The sequence below is a fragment of the Xenopus tropicalis genome, chromosome 3, assembly GCF_000004195.4.
Source record: "Xenopus tropicalis strain Nigerian chromosome 3, UCB_Xtro_10.0, whole genome shotgun sequence".
NCBI lineage: Eukaryota > Metazoa > Chordata > Amphibia > Anura > Pipidae > Xenopus > Xenopus tropicalis.
Window position 1 is genome coordinate 81558275 of NC_030679.2, and position 20759 is coordinate 81579033.

The window sequence follows — 20759 nt, forward strand, 5'->3', positions numbered from 1 at the left end:
ATTGCTTTGCTTCTATGTACAAAAGAACACAGGGAAACAATGAAGATGGACATCTTACTTCATAGAGAATGGTATAACCAACTGTCCTGATCTAGATTTGGAGGCATAATATGCAGAAAGCAGTGAAACCATGGAAACAACCCAGGGCACATTAACAAGTACAAGCTCAACTCCTAAAATGTACGTGCAAAAACATTATTCACAGAGGTGCTCACATCGACTCTCAGTGCTCCAGTCAAGCTCTGATTAATAAAGTACATGGCCTGTGAACACAAGGGAACCCCTGATGTGAGGTGTTTCTTCCAGGTTCTGTTAGTATGCTGCACCTTCACACGCAACTGACTTCTGTTTCATGAATGACACATGAATGTCAAATGAACGGGACACTGATGCCTAGCCAAAAGTGACCGCATTTGTGGTCCAAGAAAAACGTATGCACAAATTCCAAAAGTCAAAACTAATTTATGATCGTACGGGAATCATGCACAAAGAGTGTCTAAAATGATGCTGGAATTGTGAATAATGCTTGTGAGTATAAAACACAGTAATTAATGCACTTTTATTTGTACTTCTAATTTGGTCCGGATGTTATCATAAAGCTAAACTGGCCCCTTGCGGCATGATTCCTGTGACTAATATATTCTTTATCTCCCCATTGAATTATAAAATATACACACTAGACTGGATAATGTGTGTGGGGTTCCTTTTACATGGAATGGTCTGAGAAACTTTAAACAGATTTAAATTAAAAAATGATGGCTGTTGGAATGTATGAGAGTAAGAAAACAGAATGAGGATGTCATGAGAAGCTGCTACCCCTGCAATTTTTTTTCACAAGGCACAGCACAACTAATATGTTAAAGTGCAATACTGCAGAATTTGATTGGCGCTGCACACGTGATATATAATAATAATAATAATAAAGCATGAGCGTTATGTCCACCAATAATAAATGTGAACTATATATTTGTCCTTCTGGTTTGTGAGGTTGTTCTATAGCATTGCAGACTGAGACCCCTTTTTTTCTCCAGTTAAGCTAGCCAGATTTAAGATGCTGATTCAGCCCCTTTGGACCAAGTCAGCAGCTTACCTGCACATGTATGGGCCATCCCTGACTTCTTCTCCAACAGATATCTGACCGTAAATTAGCCAGATACCTCGTGGACATGTTGATGCATTTCTCTGCCAACTGGCCTTGGCTATGATCCATTGATAGGACTAGGGTGCAAAAAGGTTTAATACATATAAACTCCTCCATGTTTGTGGAGTTTGTGGGATCCATAGGCTTACAGCAGGTTACATTCCCTTGTAATTACCCTCAGCTTGAGGAGGGTGGGGTTTGATTAGTTCACCTTTACAGACTGCATAAATAGAACCACAGGCACTCCAGTGGAGCTTGCTCTGGTGGTAGGTGCTCTGTAAGTGATTGCTCTTTAAGTGGGACTCTGTAAGTGGAGTTATAAACTCAGGGAGTTAGTGGGGACTCTGTAAGTGGAGTTATAAACTCAGGGAGTTAGTGGGGACTCTGTAAGTGGAGTTATAAACTCAGGAGTTAAACACTAAGGGAGTTAAAAATAAGGTAAAACAAGGTATTTACTACAAGTCCTTACACCTATTTTTGTTTAACTGTTCTTGTAACTGGGAGAATGAGTGGTAGCAACATTGAAGGTCTGACACAGTGCACAGCCTGCCACATGTATGCAGTTGTGGAACAACAGTTCCAAAGTGCATACCTCTGTTGTGGATGTGAGCGAATTGCCACTTTAGAGGCTCGCGTTAGAGTCCTAGAGGAACACGTCGCAACACTGCGTTCAATCAACAATCTTGAGAGGGGTCTCTTGTTAACTGAACAAGAACTAGTGGGGTCAGATAGTAGGGGGGGAGGGGAGCAGCAAAAGGATGATAGGGCAGTAAGCTGGGTGACAGTTAGAAAATCTAGTGTGGGGAAAAGGAAAAGGGAGGCTGCTCCAGGGTTTGCGCATCCCAACAGATTTGCCAGATTGTGTGAAGAAGATGGGAGTGTGAACTCTGGATTGGCGGTTCTAGGTGAGGCTGATCTCTCTAACAGCCGGGAGACCAGTTTCACTAGTAGTGGTGGGGAGGAGAGCAGAGCTAGGCCTAAACAGATGGTGGTTATAGGGGATTCGATCATTAGGAAAGTGGACAGGGTAATCTGTCAAGCGGATCGCTTCAACCGGACAGTTTGCTGTCTTCCTGGTGCCAGGGTTCGGCATGTGGTTGATCGGGTTGACACATTATTGGGAGGGGCTGGGCAAGACCCGGCTGTCTTGGTACATATCGGTACTAACGACAAAATGAACGGTAGGTGGGGGACTTTAAAGAGTGAGTTCAGGGATCTAGGCTCTAAGATTAGGCAAAGGTCCTCCAATGTCATTTTTTCGGAAATTTTGCCGGTGCCGCGTGCAAGTTTAGGGAGACAGCGGGAGCTTAGGGAGCTAAATGCGTGGCTAAAGTCTTGGTGTAGGAAGGAAGGGTTTGGGTTCCTAGAGCACTGGGCTGACTTTTCCTTGGGGTACAATCTATACAGCCCTGACGGATTGCACCTCAATGGAAGGGGGTCTGCTGTGCTAGGGGAGAGAATGGTTAAGAGGTTGGAGGAGTGTTTAAACTAGACAAGGGGGGGGTGGGTGAGCTAGAATTCCATGGGAAAATTAGTGTAGACGGGGTAGGGGGACTAGCAAAGGGTTGTGGGGGAGGAGTGAGGGGGGCATATAGTTTATCAGATAAGGAGCTTCCGTTACAAGGAAAGCAGTCTCATAATTGCCTTAGCTCTAATTCTCCCTTAGCTAATGTAAACATCAGAGGGAGAAGTAATAATCTCCGCTGCATGCTGGCTAATGCGCGTAGCTTGTCGGGTAAATTAGGGGAGCTGCAAGCTATTGCATGTATTGAAAATTATGATTTAATAGGTATCACTGAGACCTGGTGGGATGATAAATGCGACTGGGCTGTGAATTTAAATGGGTATACACTTTTTAGGAGGGACAGAGAGATTAAAAAGGGTGGAGGGGTTTGTCTTTACGTAAAGTCAGACTTAAAGCCATGTAATAAAGACATTACCAATGAAAACGTCGAATCTCTTTGGGTAGAAATTTCAGTAGGGCTGAAGGTCACAAAGAAAATGATCATTGGTGTATGTTATAAACCACCCCGTATAGATGAGGGGGATGAGGCCCAGCTATTGTTGCAAATGGAGGAGGCTTCAAAACTGGGTCAAGTTGTTGTTATGGGGGACTTTAATTATCCGGACATTGACTGGAGTAATGGGGTGGCTAAGTCAGAAAAAGCTAGTAGGTTTGTAAATATGCTAAATGACAACTTTTTATTTCAGGCAGTTCAAGAACCCACTAGGAATGACGCTATTTTGGACCTGGTGATTTCTAATAATAATGAACTTATCTCTAACATTTGTGTGGGTGAGCATTTGGGGAACAGTGATCACAACATGGTCTCCTTTGAGATAATGCTGCAGAGACAGCGCTATAAGGGAGTAACTAAAACACTCAATTTTAGACGTGCAGACTTTGCCAGTATAAGGGCATCTCTGCAATGTGTCAACTGGGAAAGGCTTTTCATGGGGTTAGACACAGAAGGAAAATGGAACATCTTTAAAACATTGCTTTGTAGGTATACGCAACAGTATATCCCCCTAGTAAGCAAGGAGAGGCATCGCAAAGCAAAACCTTTATGGCTGAATAAAAGTGTTATTGTCGAGGTTGGTAAGAAAAAACGTGCTTTTAGGGCATTCAAGTTAGCTGGGACAGCAGAAACTTTCATCAGGTACAAGGAAGCAAATAAAGCATGCAAAAAAGCTATCAGGCAAGCTAAAATAGAGATGGAAAGGGATATTGCTGCTAGGAGTAAAAAGAATCCAAAATTATTTTTTAATTATGTGAATAGTAAAAAAATGAAGCAAGAAGGGGTGGGAACTTTATTATCACGGGGGGGTACGTTGGTTGATGAAAACGGGGAAAAAGCTGAAATTTTGAACTCTTATTTTTCATCTGTCTATACATCTGAGGAGCCAGATAATGAAGGCTTCCCTTGTAATATGCCCAGTTCTAGTAATTTAGCTACTGACGCATGGGTCACTCGGGAGGAAATTCAAAAGAGACTTGAACATGTAAAGGTAAACAAAGGTCCAGGGCCGGATGGGATTCATCCCAGGGTATTAAATGAGCTGAGCGCTGTGATTGCCAAACCTCTTCACTTAATTTTTCAGGATTCATTGAGGTCTGGCATGGTGCCAAGAGACTGGCGGATTGCTAATGTGGTGCCGTTATTTAAAAAGGGATCCCGTTCTCAGCCTGAAAACTATAGGCCTGTTAGTCTGACATCAGTAGTAGGAAAACTTTTGGAAGGGGTAATAAGGGATAGGGTACTTGAATACATTGCAGTTCACAATACTATTAGTTTGTGCCAGCATGGTTTTATGCGTAACAGATCTTGCCAGACTAATTTAGTTGCCTTTTATGAGGAGGTGAGTAGGAACCTTGATGCTGGAATGGCAGTTGATGTCATCTACTTGGACTTTGCTAAAGCGTTTGATACAGTACCTCACAGAAGGTTAATGATCAAATTAAGGAATATTGGCCTAGAACATAATATTTGTAATTGGATAGAGAACTGGCTGAAGGATAGAGTACAAAGAGTGGTTGTAAATGGAACATTTTCTAATTGGACCAGTGTGGTTAGTGGAGTACCGCAGGGGTCAGTCCTTGGGCCTTTGCTGTTTAACTTGTTTATTAATGACCTGGAGGTGGGCATAGACAGTATTGTTTCTATTTTTGCTGATGACACTAAATTGTGCAAAACTATAAGTTCCATGCAGGATGCTGCCGCTTTGCAGAGCGATTTGACAAAATTAGATAACTGGGCAGCAAACTGGAAAATGAGGTTCAATGTTGATAAGTGCAAAGTTATGCACTTTGGTAGAAATAATATAAACGCAAACTATCTACTGAATGGTAGTGTGTTGGGGGTTTCCTTAATGGAGAAGGATCTAGGGGTTTTTGTTGATAACAAGTTGTCTAATTCCAGGCAGTGTCATTCTGTGGCTACTAAAGCAAATAAAGTGCTGTCTTGTATAAAAAAGGGCATTGACTCAAGGGATGAGAACATAATTTTGCCCCTTTATAGGTCCCTGGTAAGGCCTCACCTTGAGTATGCAGTGCAGTTTTGGGCTCCAGTCCTTAAGAAGGATGTTGATGAGCTGGAGAGAGTGCAGAGACGTGCAACTAAACTGGTTAAGGGGATGGAAAATTTAAACTATGAGGTTAGACTGTCGAGGTTGGGGTTGTTTTCTCTGGAAAAGAGGCGCTTGCGAGGGGACATGATTACTCTGTACAAGTACATTAGAGGGGATTATAGGCAGTTGGGGGATGTTCTTTTTTCCCATAAAAACAATCAACGCACCAGAGGTCACCCCTTTAGATTAGAGGAACGGAGCTTCCATTTGAAGCAGCGTAGGTGGTTTTTCACGGTGAGGGCAGTGAGGTTATGGAATGCCCTTCCTAGTGATGTGGTAATGGCAGATTCTGTTAATGCCTTTAAGAGGGGCCTGGATGAGTTCTTGATCAATCAGAATATCCAAGGCTATTGTGATACTAATATCTACAGTTAGTACTAGTGGTTGTATTTATAGTTTATGTATGTGAGTATAGATTGGTAGGTGTGGGTTAGGTGTGCTGGGTTTACTTGGATGGGTTGAACTTGATGGACACAGGTCTTTTTTCAACCCTATGTAACTATGTAACTATGTAACTATGTAACTATATGTTAAATGGTGAGATCTAACTTTTACTTATTGATAAATACGCTTCTAAAATCCCATAGGATTTCATAAAACGTGGGTGAGTTTTTATGTATTAAGATCTAAACTCACATTTTGAAGTTGCCTCGTGAAGCATTTTCGGCGATTTGCCAAAATCGCCTGCGCAGCGTGTGCCATCCCACCGGCGACTTACATTTTCGCCGGTGGGATGGCAGTTCGGGGAGATTAGTCGCCCGTGAACAGGGAGATTTGTCGCGGGCGACTAATCTCTCCGTGTGCCAAAGCCCTTAAGGATATGTGTTCTCAGACTTTGTTAGCTGAGTTTAAATGAAAAGTTTGATCAGATTGGCTTGTATACACCTTGAATTAATGATAAAAGAGGATACTGACTTGTAAAAACAATGTTTATAGAGGCTTTTTCACACAGGGCCAATAAATGCTTGGGCACTGATTTGATATGGAGATAAAATCAAGGATAACAAATCTCTTTAGCTGTTGTCTAACTATAACTCTTAGCATCCCCCTGACAGCCTTTGGTGAGATGCAGTTCAGTGCAAATTGAGGGCTGAAGATTGGTCATGCCAGATGTATCTAAAATATCATATAAATGTAATATGGCCATTAATCTGAATTTGAATTAGTGTAAAAGCATATGAACCCTCTACCCTATCCTAAAAAAGCTGCTTGAGGTTACCAGCACTGCAGCAGGCATATTCTGACCCTGTGTTACTGAGTTGTTTTTTTTATAAGCAGAAATCGCAAATTTGAATTCTGAAACTCAGAAGTTCATGTAGAAGTCCATGGAAGTTATATTCGCAAAATTGATTTTTCAATTCAATCTGGTTGAAAGGCATACACATTGCTCTATTTTTCCAAAGTCATACAAAGTTTCCTGCAGGAGAAAATTTTGTGCAACTTAGGAGAACAAAGCAACACGTATGCCTTTCCACGGCGATTCACTTTATTTCTGGTGGGAACAGATTTTGGGGAGATTAGTCACCCATGGTAGCCAAGGTTAACTGGGGGAAACTAATCTCCCTGTGGGACATCACCCTAAATCAGCACCTGAACTGCTAGTGCCATTTTAATGCAAGCATAATGCAAGCATAATGTTTAAAATCATCTCCTGCTCCCTCATCTTTGTGCTCTTTATATTATATATATATTTATATATACATGTATTTGGAAGTATTCAGTGTAAGAAAGTGTACGAATTTGAAGATATTCTTCTGTTTCCTGTTTATTATCCTTTTGCTTTTAGGTGTATCAACTATCTGATAGGGATGTGAGAGGAGTATTGGATCCATCTGCCCTATAAATCTGCCTGTGTAAGTTAGGCTAGGCTGTGCTACTACTCTGCGTTATGCATAACTGGGCCATATTACTAATCGTGATTCGAGCAAAGATGGCTGTGTGTCTCCAGGCACTGAGCTGTACATTCAGGCACCTCCTCTTGCCGTCTCTCTGCAGGTAGCCCAAGTGCATAGAGTGCTCTGCTTTTCCTACCCTGATGTTGCTATGCAGTGCTAATGCAGAGCCACTGCCTGCCTGCCTGCTGTGCACGAGGGGTGCTTGGATAGATTCTGCTGCTGCTGCTGCTTTTATTCAAGCTTTCCCTTCCCCCATGGCAGGCCAGCCTCTTTTCATTTAAAGTGTGTTTTTGTCTGCACGTGAGTCATTAAAAAAAGGAATGCTCCAGCAGGAAAAGCCAAGGGAAAGGCCACTGGGCTGAAGCAGCTTTCTCACCCCCCCCCCCCCATCCTTTTGCAGTGGCATGTTCTGACTGTGTGTGAAATATTCCTGTAGTGTGGTGGAGCGCTGTACTATTTTTTTTTTTTTTATTTGAACATTTGTGTGGTGCACCCTGGATTGCAGCCAGTGCCTGTATAAGAGACCGTTAATACAAGGAGATGGGATGTGGTAGCACAGTGGAGAGATAGAGAAACACAGACAGGCTCATCTAGGAAGGAGCCAGCACAGGGGCTGTGTCTGTATCAAAGCTAAGCCACAGAGGAGGCACTGGCTGTAGAAATGGATGATGCCCGTTAGGCCCTGAGCCTCTGTAACCTGGATTTAATGGGATGCTTTTTGTCGGGACAGCTGCCATCTGAACAACGTCTGGTCCTGCCAAGGTGAAAAAAAAGGTATCCGTGTCTAATGTGTGTCTGGCAATGTATGAGGAGAGCCTGAAGTTCCTTGATTTAATCTCTATATGCTGTACAGATTCATGTATACATACTCACACATATATATATATATAATCATGTGTATACATATTCTGCATTCATATACATGCACCATGACTGTAGTTTACTGTGAGTGAAATACACAATTGTTTTATATGTAGTACAACTCTATGGGTGGTACCTGCAAATAACATACAAATAATATGTACAGTTTGTTATTTATTAATCCGCTGTATTTAAATTGGTGAAGTCCATGAATATAATGCTATATGGTGCTGGATTTCTTTGGCTGTCAGTTGTTAGTCGGATGGGACTGCACATCTTTAATGGCTGCACTGAGTGAAGGGGATAGAATATCAGGCAATATAGCAGGATGCTGCAAAGCCACATTATGGGTTTGGTAGAAGCATTTAGTTTACTGTCGACTGCAGGTGCTTGGATTTGGCAAGTTCAGAGTAAAAATGCATTTTGTTTTTTTGACAAACAATAAACTGAGAGGCTGTTTGTTCTATAAACATTATTGGCAGGTCTAGTAATATACACAGTTCCTACATGATGCAGGCAGGCATACCCAGACACATCATGCTGATGGGTAACATGAGCCATTATTATGCAGCCTATGACAAAAAAAAGAAAAATGATATTTTTTAAAAAGGGGGGAAGGGTAGACAAAATTATTAATGGAAGACTCTTAATAAATCTTTAGTAGAACCTCAGTCTGTTAGGGATGTATAGCATTCTACTGAGATTTGTTACTGTGCAAAGCAAATGCCTGGGTAGCTTTTTGCTGATGGGTGCACATATGCTCCTCTATTGCTCTGATTTTGTCGAATGTGCTTTCTAAGTATTTAGAAGATTTAAATTGCTATGCCAGTATATCTCTGCTGATAGAGTATTTAAGGCTGATGCAAAAGGCAGTCTGTATAGCCTTGAATTTTACAATAGTATAATCTAGATACAACTGTACCTAGGGTTGATGCTAAAGCTTATATACCATTTAGGGGTGTTATAAAGGCTCTTTCAGCATGTACTTTTACTGTTATAAGGCTATAATGATTGTAATTGGGGTGATGTGAAAATAATCACTGCCCTGATTAATATACAGTGGTAAAATATGTTTTATATTTCATTAAGGGAATCTTTTTATGGTCACCTAATGCAGTATTTTAGGTGTGATAAGGAAAGAGTGCATAGATTTATTATGTAACATGGTATAATACAGCTAATATAGTATTCAGATGAAACATGAAAGGCCTCTCTGTGCATATGCTTGTACTGTTACATTGCTTATATCCAGCCAATAATTGTAGAGGTGACGTGAAGACTTTACTATACATAGGCTTGTACTGTTACTATGGTGTAATCCTACTTAAACATTAGTCTGTGTGTTCTGTGGACAGTTGCAGAGTCTTGCCGTTTGTATTTAACCAGAAACTTTTTTTGATGCAAATTATTGCCCCCCCTACACATACACACTGGGCATGTCTAGGCTTATCTGTCAATATATCTATTATCACATCTCCTTGCTTTGTTGATGCCTGAGATAATATTGTTACTTTGTTTTAAGCTCTGTTGCATTCATATCTAAACCTATGCTTCGTAGGTCACAGTTACACAACCTGTGGCTAGTCATGGCCATACACAGGCAGATTTAAGCTGCTAACTGCTAAAGTATTTCCTTTGGCATGTGAATTAGGTCAGCCAGTCAGGTTTCCATGGGCAGTAAGTCATAGTAACCAGTCAGCAGGTAGTATTTACTTGTCACTGCTATGGATTACTGCTCCTGGAAAAACCTTTAGGGTTATGTAATAAAAGGCACTAAGTTTACTCAGAATCAGTAACCCATAGCAACCAGTCAGCAGATAGCATTAACTGGACACCTATTTAAAAGCAAACATTTTATTGGTTTCCATAGGTTACTGCTCCTGGGCAAACATTGTGCCTTTTATTACATATGGGGGATAGTAACTTTAATTACATATTGGGGGCTAGTCTTCTCTGGGCAAATGCTTAATTTCTATTGCTCATTCCTATTGTTCTTAACCTTGGAACTGATGCTGCATGTTATGTGGGATTTGAATGCTGTTTGGTTTCCATGTGTTAGAAAACAGAGCCTTTTACTAGAACAGATATAATTAGGAGCATAACATATTCATTCTGCATGCATAATGGGTAACAGCCCTTATTAGTTTCCCAGTGGCTGAAAGTGAAATATTTGGCACAGTTACCAGACAAGCAAAAATAATAATACAATAGGTTATTTCCTTTGAGCTGTTTCATTAAGACCTTTATAAGTCTAGTTGCTAAGAAAGGGGAAACACTTTAGAACCCTGCTATTGATGTGATTATAGTAGAGCACTACTAAAATGAATGTAAGACTTGTTTAAAATCATTTGCTATCCTGTACCTACATTGGATGCAGAGGGGGCCACACAGACTTTTATACAAGTACAGTGTTATCTTACCAAAAACACTTTTGATTTGCCTTTTCATTGCAAGCATACAAGGCAAGCTTTGGCATTCTACACATATGTCTCTTTCAAAACTGCCATGGAGACAATTTGTGAACATATTATGCAATTGTGCATTCTGCATGTAACAACTAAAGTCTGACCAAGGTATACTCTTTAAATAATGTACCTTATGTATATGGAATAGCTTAGCAGCAGCTCTATAAAAGATGCAAACCAATGCAGATGAATTAATCTATTGTTGCTTCACTTCTTTCTAATCTTGGTCAGCTTTCCTGGTATTGGTAGCGCTACCTGTGCGCTCCCTGTGCCTAGGGCTGCTGTAGGTGTTTATAGGGCATGCAATAGCGTCAGTAGTATAAGTTTGGTTATATGGGTCCTTGACACTATAACTGTAATACATAATACATACTGTATGCATAAGATACATTTGGGTGATGTAATTCTGCTATTTTCCGATGGTGACAAGTACCCCCATGTGCCATCACCCTTAGGGCTCTGGCACATGGGGAGATTAGTCGCCCGTGACAAATCTCCCTTGTCACGGCCAACTAATCTCCCCGAACTACCATCCCACTGGTGAAAATGTAAGTCGCCGGTGGGATGGCACACGCTGCGCAGGCGATTTCTTGTGAAATGCTGATAATCCTTTCCTTCTGCTGAACTGAACAGATATCTGAAGACCTGATTTACCTAAGCCCAAGTAATGGAATTTCTATAGACCTCTGTTTTGAATATTTGTTTGGTGCACTCAGTAAAGATTATAGTCCTTGAGCTAGAAAGGTCATAAGTCATAAGCTTACCTTGGGTGAGCTTTCCAGGCAGCTTTGAAAATACGTTTTTGCTTTCAGATTTTTAAAAGCTGCCTGTGAGTGTTTGCTATAAGTTATTTCTTCCTCTAAATGCTTCCTGGTTACTCCACTTGTTGGTTTGCCATCACTTCATACTGTTGCTTACAGAGATTTTTTTTTTTTTTTTTTATTAGGGTTACAAAAAAAAAATATTCTCATTTGCTTTTTTACATACTAGGAGTGAGGAGAACATGTTTGTCTAAGCAGAAATACCTGTTCCAAATAAGGAACCTAGAGGGAACTAGCAGCGTCATGGTTTTCTGGCTTCAGGGACTAATCCATTGAAGGTTTATGGATATCCATTCGTATGCATGAGTAGTTCAAGCGGCAGATCTGTCTTTTTGAGTGACAGTTCTGCACAGAAGCATTGAAATGCTTGAAACCAGGACAGTAAGGGGTCTTTGGAGACCGGAGTTATATACTCCTGACACACAGAATAAACCTATCCGTGACAAATAAAGCAATTTTATGGTTGGTTTTACAACAATTTGTGAGACAAACACGGTTTGAGTTGAAGAAATCCTATAGGGCATGCAGGTCTGCAAATACAATATCTGATTTATTATGGCAAAGTTTCAACATTGGGAAAATCAACTCCAGATAAATGCTTTCACCTTTTGATACTGGGACAGTGAGGGAAAATGCTGCATAATAAGTACCTTTTTGGGTCTTTTGTGGCAAGCTTTTATAACTGAACAAATAATAACTGAGCAAATAACTCTCTACCCTCAGGAATAAGAACATTGTTTTATAGCAGTCATGACTACGCTGAACAATTCTGACATAAGAAATATATTGGTGACATTCCAGAATTGTTAAAGATAAAATGTTAATGAAATTGACTGTATGACTGAGATTTACTTTACAAATGTGTGTGTCTTTTATTATGTTTCAATACCCCTCAATGATCCTTTCTGACTGGGCATCTGCTGTATAAATGGAAAAATACTTTAAGCTTGTACAGGGGCATTTTTGATCAGGATACAACGGAGTGCTCCACCATTCTGTATTACAAATATATGTGTGCGTGTATAGATAGATAAATGAGGGCATAGTTACACATAGGGGAAATTTTTCACAAGTGTAGTTGCCAGTAGTAAACAAACCAAGCACTGATTAGTTCCTCTTGGTAACTGCAATTGTGCAATTTAACACCTATGTACATAAATCATATTTCCATGACAGGTGCCATTTCAGCCTCCCTCTTATTTTTTCCAATATTTACAATATCTTCCCATTTTAGTAGTTTAATTTACATGTTGTTATTTTTCTTTTGCTATCTGCTTCAAATGTTATAAAGCTAATTTCCAAAGGATTTGCTAAGTGCAAAAAAAAGGTTTGCCATATTTGATCAATAATGCAACCTTATTTGCCAGATAAGCATAATTAGGTAGGCAGAAGGCTATGGGGCTGATTCACTAAAGGTCGTTAAAACGAGTGCTATTTATAGCATGCGTTAAAAATTTTATCGCTTCTTATTTTTCGCGACTTAACGCACGATTCACTAAAAGGATACTTGCGTTAATTTAAACGTTATGTTGTTTGTGCTATTTAAGTCGCACAGACTAATGTGATATTTAGCGCGTTTAACGAACTGTTATAATAAAATAAAATATAGTTAAATAATACTAATGCATGATTCACAAACACATATGAACTATATGTGTTTGTGAATCATGCATTAGTATTATTTCTACATGTGAATTAAAGCAATGCGTTAAAATTAACGTATTGCAGTTGCGCGCAATTTAACGCATGCAAAATTACTTTGACAAATCGGTCGTTATTTATCGCGTCAATTTTAGAGCGAAAAACCATGCGATAATGCTTAGCGACCTTTAGTGAATCGGCCCCTATGTGTGCTAAACTGAATGTTGTGAAATCATCACCATTCCCCATTATTTACTGGTGAAAACATATCTATTTCACCTTAAATTAACACATATATGTCCATAAATATCACTTCCCACTTCCCTTCATTGTCGTTTGGTAATATGTAGCTGCCATTGTTATGGCTCTATACATTGTCCTATATTATATTAATAAATGAGAAAAAACACCATTCAGTCCAGTTCTAGTTAACAAAACACACAACCATTTAGGTTATGGTTAGTTATTTCATGGCAGAAATTCAATGTTATATTGATCATACTACTAACTAAAATTCATAGACCAGGGTTGGGAAACCTGTGGCTAACCAAATGGCTTTGAAAGATGATTTCTAGTATTATCCTAGTACTTCATCAATATCTGATTTGCTGAAGTTTGGTAACCTAAAGGTGGCCATACACGAGCAGATCCGCTCGCTTGGCGATGTCGCCAAGCGAGCGGATCTTCCCCCGATATCCCCACCTACGGGTGGGCGATATCGGGGACCATTTAGGTAAAAAAAATAATAATCCGATCGTTTGGCCCTGGGGCCAGACGATCGGATTATGTGGGCGGCAATGGGGCAGTCGGATCGGGGACCGCATCAACGAGCCGATGCGGTCCCCGATCCGACCAGATTTTCTAACCTGGCCGATCGAGATCTGGCCAATTTCAGGCCAGATATCGGTCGGCCAGGCCGCTCTGCTCTCCCCATACACGGGCCGATTAGCTGCCGAATCGGTCCAAGGGACCGATATCGGCAGCTATAGTCGGCCCGTGTATGGCCACCTTTATTAGCCCTAATCCCTTATGGATCAGAATCATTAGTAAGTGTTGTCCTTCTGACCTTTGTTCACCTAAAAAAACCTACCTGGCTGCTCACTTCTTACCTCCAACGTATTGTCCTGATAGACAATGGGTTTTGCACTTAGTATGATTAAGCTACATCTGATGGTTTCTAGTTACTCCTTAGGAGGCAACACACAAATATATTGCAGTCAGGTAAAAGGTTTATGCAATACTCTTGTTAGTGTCCAAATGTTTGGCCCAAACATTATAATGCAAGGATATCAATCATTTCTGTGATTGGATAGGTTAAATATTTTTATAGTATCTAAAAATATCTATTTTGTACAAAAAAACCCTGTTTTTTCAGTCTTTGCATGCATAGTCTGTCTGGCAACTGTTTTTTTTCTACAAATTATATTATATACAATATTGCAGTCTTAATGTCAATGATACATTCCTAGCAGTTAGTTAGGCTCACTTAAAATACAAAGGTTGAACTTGAATGATGTAAGTCTTTTAAACTTCATCCCCTACCTAAAAGAATTATGCTAATTGGTAAGATAAATAGTAACATTGTGAATATGTGATGCAGTCTAAGCATGACTATTTTGTTTGAACTTGTTTGAGCAAAATTACACATAACAAAAAAGTTATTTTGTTTTGTATAGTGTCCTGATCTACTGGCACTAATAAAAATCTAACAACCAGTCAGTTCAGATGAGCTGATCCTGAAATAACCATCTAATTGAATAGTAATGTCTAGCTGTGGTAAGACCACAGATTGTATTTGTAGCATTACATCACAAAATAGCTGGCTCTTTCATAGTCGCTTAGTAAAGGAAAATAGCCTGGCCATGCTAATGGGGCTACAATCTAACAGAGCAAAACCCACAGAACAGCACTTTTAATTTAGCTCTTTAAATCCAGGCCAAACATGCACTATGACTGTGTGCTATATAGGCTGACTGCTTGCATAGCAAAGAGCTTCATAGAATTGTGTTCATCTTATTCATATGACTAAGTCTGATCTATGATGAGTTCAGTTGTTAATTCTGTAGAGTAGTGTGTGTGGGTGTGTATATATATGCATATTTTGTTCATTCTCCCTAAGAGTTGTTGAGAGCGTTGTTACTCCTTTTTGGTGGTGAGCTTTACAGGTCATTAAATATACCTCTGCTAGGCAGGTCAAATTCAGCTGGACACTAACTATTGTTAAAGCACATAGGAGATGTTGCAAAATAAAATCGAATTATAATATTTCTTGCACTGTTAAAGGATAGTAGAATTTAATGTTTTTAATCTGTATAATAGCTCTCTGCCTGCCTTTATATGGTAACTTCTGTTATTCCAGTAAATCAGAGTATTGGTACATTATTGTCTATACTTTTCAGTAATCATGTACGTTATATTGTGCATTATAAAACCCCCCTCAATTTTTACACTCCTAGCAGGTATTAAAGCCCTCCATACACATGGGAAGACAGCTAACTTGATATTTTTGTGTGAAGCTAAATTCCAAGGCCATGCAGAGGTGATAGATCTGCTTGGTATGGCCCTCCGCCTCCAGTCATGCTAAGGAATATATGGGATTATTAGTAATAGGATTCCAGCAGAAAAATATATTGCAAACACTATTGCATCCTGCAAAAGATATATAAATGTTCTTCCCCTTTAATTACATGGCAGAACTAACCTGTCTTGTTTGGTAAAATACTCATGTAATTGTGGTATATCATGAGCAAAACTGTGATTATACAAACTAAATCATGATCTACTGGCAAAGTGCTGATTTGTAGGGTAATTGGAATTACATAAAAGATAAAGCCTGATTGATTATAATAATAGGATTTAATCCTGTTAAGTAATTAATTCATTATTGCCTGTGTATTATTAATATTCTTAAGGTAACCTTTTCTTACCATTATTGCAGCAGGAAAGGTTTTCCTTTGCTGTGCTGTTGTTGAACTGTATCAGAAATGCTGGAAGTTCAGAAATAGCTGTAGTGCCACAGGCTGACTTGCTTTCCTTTAAGGTGTGGGAACTGCAATTATTTAAACAACCGAAGAAGCTTGAATGAAACTAACACAAATCACCAAGGGACTACTGGGAATGAGACCTCCTCACATTAAAGCACAGTCATCTTCTTGCCTGCCTGGGTTTCTCAAATACAATTTTTTGTTCTGTAGTGGCCATTAATAGAGAGTGTCTTGTTTCTTATACTCTTCAAAATATTGCATGTGTATGATAGATATCTATCTGCAGGCCCCATACACAGGCCAATAAGCTGCCAAGTTGGTCTGGAAGGATGAAAAATCCTTATTTGCCTAGCACCTTGTACACATCTCTTATTCAAATCTAGAAGAGTTCACAACCTCCACCGAATTTACTAACAACTATTAAAATTTGTCAGTACGTTCAGTAAAAACCATGAACGTGAGGATAGAATTAGTAAGGCCATAATATTGTACAGGGCCCAAATCCCTGAAATGCACCAAGTGGAAGATACTGGATGTGGCAAAATGTGCTGCTGTGTCTTTTCAGGTCCTTCGGCTCCTTGGTTGTTAACTTTGAGCATTGCAACTTGTACTCTCAGGGGTATCAATGTGGAGGTACAGGTATGGGATCCGTTATCCGGAAACCTGTTATCCAGAAAGCTTTGAATTACGGAAAGCCTGTCTCCCATAGACTCCATTTTAATCAGATAATTCAGATTTTTAAAATTCCTTTTGTCTCTGTAAAAATAAAACAGTACCTTGTAATTGATCCCAGCTTAGGTATAATTAATCCTTATTGGATGTAAAACAATCCCATTGGGTTTAATACATTTTTTGTTGATTTTTTAGTAGACTTAAAGTATGGAGAGCCAAATTACAGAAAGATCCCTTATCCGGAATACCCTTGGTCCCAAGCATTCTGGATAACGTGTCCTATACCTGTACTATAGGATGGCCTATGGTATAACATGTGTCACTCAGATGTGATTTGTGGAGAATAGCTTTCAAAAGTTAGAATCTTTAATTCTATTAAACCTTACTTGCTGCTTTGGAATAGTATTTAATATCAGCCTTCTTTTTCTTATCTGGCAAGCAAGGGAGGAATCACTTCACATAATGCAACTTTTTTTAACCTCAGCTGTCATTCCTCATGTTTAATGCTGATAATGAATAAACACCTTATTTTATTTAACATTCATTTACCATAAGGCATATTACCTTGGATTTTCATTAATCTTGGACATGTGAGCCTTTATATCTGTCTATCTCTGACCTTTCACCCATATATTGTTTAAGATAGATAAATGGGTGATTTGTTATTCCTACAGATTTTTCTTGTCTTGTCAGTATTACGAACATTGGCACTTGTAGTTACATATATCATTGTCACAGGACTTTTCAATTAATGGGTATTTTTATTTTTTTTTTTGCATTATTTTTTTACCAGAATGACATAGAGGAAGGTATTAATGTCTGTACCAAACAAAAAGGCCAGCCTGAGATACTTCATTAAAGGAAACATTTATCTTGCACAGTGCTCATTTAATACCATTTGCAACTGATCTTTATATTTATTTTTGTTTCTGTAATTTTTGAATTCTTTAACATTTTGCTCTGCAACTTTCCAGTCTCGAGTTTCGACTATTTCCTGGTTTTTAGGGTTATACTTACCTTAGAAACCAGTGACTTGAATGACAGGAGTGGGACTTAAAGAAGAAGTTAAAGTTTAAAATTACTCAAAACAACCCCCAGAATAACATACCTTAAGGTGGCCATAGACGAGCAGATCCGCTTGCTTGGCGATGTCGCCAAGCGAGCGGATCTTCCCCCGATATCCCCACCTACGGGTGGGCGATATCGGGGAGCATTTAGGTAAAAAAAAAAATTATCCGATCGTTTGGCCCTGGGTCAACGAGCCGATGCGGTCTCCGATCCGACCGGATTTTCTAACCTGGCCGATCGAGATCTGGCCAATTTCAGGCCAGATATCGGTCGGCCAGGCCGCTCTGCTCTCCCCATACACGGGCCGATTAGCTGCCGAATCGGTCCAAGGGACCGATATCGGCAGCTATAGTCGGCCCGTGTATGGGGACCTTTAGTCCCTGCATTCAGTCTGATATGGTTACTGATTTATAAGTTGAAATCTTCAGCTCCTTTCCTCTACTTCCTGGTACAGTGTGAAGCCCCTCCCCCTCTTCCTGTTCAGCTCTCCTCATCTCTTTTACTACAGGATAGTGGAAGGGGAGAGCCTTCTGTGCATGCTTGACAGAGAAGAAGCTTTCTGTATAAAAGCACTTCACCAACAGAAATTCTGTGTACCCAAATCACAATTCATATCTGTTGAAAATCTCATACCAGCATTCCATGTTTATTAATACCTATAGATTGTTCTAAAAATGTACAAAAAGTTTGCAGCTTGACAGTGCAGTAAGTTATAGATCAACGCCATTGCTTGCAGTTGCATCTTAATTGGGCTTCACGCTGTGCCAGGAAGTAGAAGAAAGGAGCTGGACATTTCAATTTATAATTCAGAAACCAGATCAGACTGAATGCAGGGATTAGTGTGCTATTCTGGGGGTTGTTTAGAGTAATTTTAAAGATTGAAAACAGAAACCTGTTGCAAATTGTTTTAAATACTATTATCTTTATTGTACTAAATATTAATGTTTATGTGAACCGTCCCATTAATTTAAAATGCTTGTTCAAATATTTACATTGAATGCTATTGTACAGCTATCAGAATAATAAAAAATCCTTTGTTTGAGAAGGCACAGGGTGTGGCTTGTTTTCTAATATAAGGGAGTTATGATATTATCATAAAACAGACTACTGTAATTGTGATTGTGGCTACAATAATACATGAGGCCTGTGTGTGGCTGTAGCTGACTGGTGCTCTCCTAGTGTCTGTGCTATATAAAGCTGATTGGAAAGCTGCTCATACAGATAGTGTTACACACAGCATTAAACCATTTGGGTTTTGCTGAATGAGCTAAATTTAACTGAGATAATGGAATGCAGAAGGAATTCATTTCAGTTTTACTGAACATCTTGATCTAGGTATTAGAGCAAAAACTACATTTACTTCAAAAGCAAATTTATGGAAGTAAGCTTCCCCTTTGCTATCAAATAATTGGATCCATGCAATAAATGCAATTTATTGTTTTAATGTTTAATTAACTGGTTTAGGTTTATACATTTTTCGGAAAACCCTATTGTACTTTACTATGAATGTGATGCATACTCATAGTGATTTTTGGATATGTTTAATATCAAATTGTTATTTTGGATCTAATATGATAATCCTTTTGAATATTTACCCTGAATTTCTCATGATCAATGAAAACGACTATTAAATAAAAGATGTTCTTTTGTGTTTATTCATTCACAAGTATATACTGTGATACTTTAAGGTTTTGAGGGTTTGCAAAAGTACCTACAGGGTTTATCCCATGTTTTATTACAAAAGAAAGATTTCGCTCCATCTACATCTTACGGGAAATAGTTTTAGAAATGATTTTATTTATTTCAGCAAAACTGGATTGTAATCCGTATAGAAAAGCTTATTACTGCCCCTTACAGGATTGTAAGATTAGTACTGCTACACAAGAATAAGCCGAGAATAATAATATTAAAGAAAGGAAAAACTGAAAGTCCTTAAATTGTGTAAGCTGGTTTTAATAAAATCTTAGCAGTTTGCAGTTGCCATTATAAAAACAATGGCAACATATTGGCTATACATATTGGCTACAGTGCATAGGTGATCCCTAGGGTTTTGGCAGGCCCCTCTGGTATTTCCTGACTTTTGATTGGGGTCCACAGCTGCCAGTGCTCTCATTAAGAGGCAGATTCCTCTAACAAATAGACTCATTTAATAGCAATTTATATTATGCATTATGGGTAGCATAGTGGCTCAGTGTTTAGCACTATCAGGCAAGGCACTATCTGCAATACATTTGTAATTTTTCCACATATCTGTGTGGATTTCATATGGGTACTCTGGTTTCCTCCTAAACTGCAAAAACATACAGGCTTAATGTGCTGTTTTTAAAATTTACCATAGTGTATGTAAATGTAATAGTGACTTTATACTATGAGCTGGCGCACTGACTTTTGTGACTGATATATAATCTCTATAAAGCGTTGTGTAAATAACAGATAATAATAGCATTTGATATTATGTAGATAGAGAATGCGTTACTTGCTTGTATTGTGAATTAACCAGATAAAATGAAAAGGTGAATGTCATTTCATTGACAGAATTCTTTGAACAGCATAATACAGGTATAGCCTTGTCTTTTGAGCACAATCTACAAGGTAGATGATAGAATTCAGTTAATAACAGTAGCTGGTTTTCTGCTTTCAGATGACGGAGGGGCGGCGATGTCAAGTTCACCTCCTAGATGACAGGAAGCTGGAACTTCTTGTTCAGGTAAACATTTTTTCATAGTTTCCAATTTCATGAGCGTGATCACACTTCCTTAGTGCTTGTAAAGGGTAATGGGTAATTTGTTTGTTTTAGTATGAAATGTTTTTGCAATATCTATGAATTTGTCATTTTGTTCTGTGAGCACGCAATGTATAAATGGAAACTCATAGCTTGCTAGTCATCTTCCCAAAACATGACATGACCAAAGAAGGCTCTTCTTGATTTGTGGGAATGTAAAAAAGAATAGTAAACTTATCATTTTATTCAGTTTTACATTAACCAACTTCTAATTTAAGTTTTGCAGACTTAAAAGAGAAACCAAGCTAAAATCAATTGGGGGTGCCAGATTGTTTCCGCTGTGATTCTAGTAACTTGCCTC

General features: G+C 39.0%; 1 protein-coding gene across 7 annotated transcripts in view; it reads left to right on the top strand.

The window, feature by feature from the left end:
- The window catches only part of frmd4a (FERM domain containing 4A), a 235920-nt gene that overhangs the window by 104683 nt on the left and 110478 nt on the right, over positions 1 to 20759 (top strand). For 5 of the 7 annotated variants that reach the window (XM_018092333.2, XM_012960027.3, XM_002935243.5 and 2 more), the window contains exon 2: positions 20318 to 20383. In XM_018092333.2, coding sequence (XP_017947822.1) covers positions 20318 to 20383 — 66 coding nt within the window. Of the gene's footprint in view, positions 1 to 7558; positions 7939 to 20317; positions 20384 to 20759 lie in introns of those variants that run through there. The other 2 variants (XM_012960029.3, XM_012960028.3) reach the window with 2 other exon arrangements.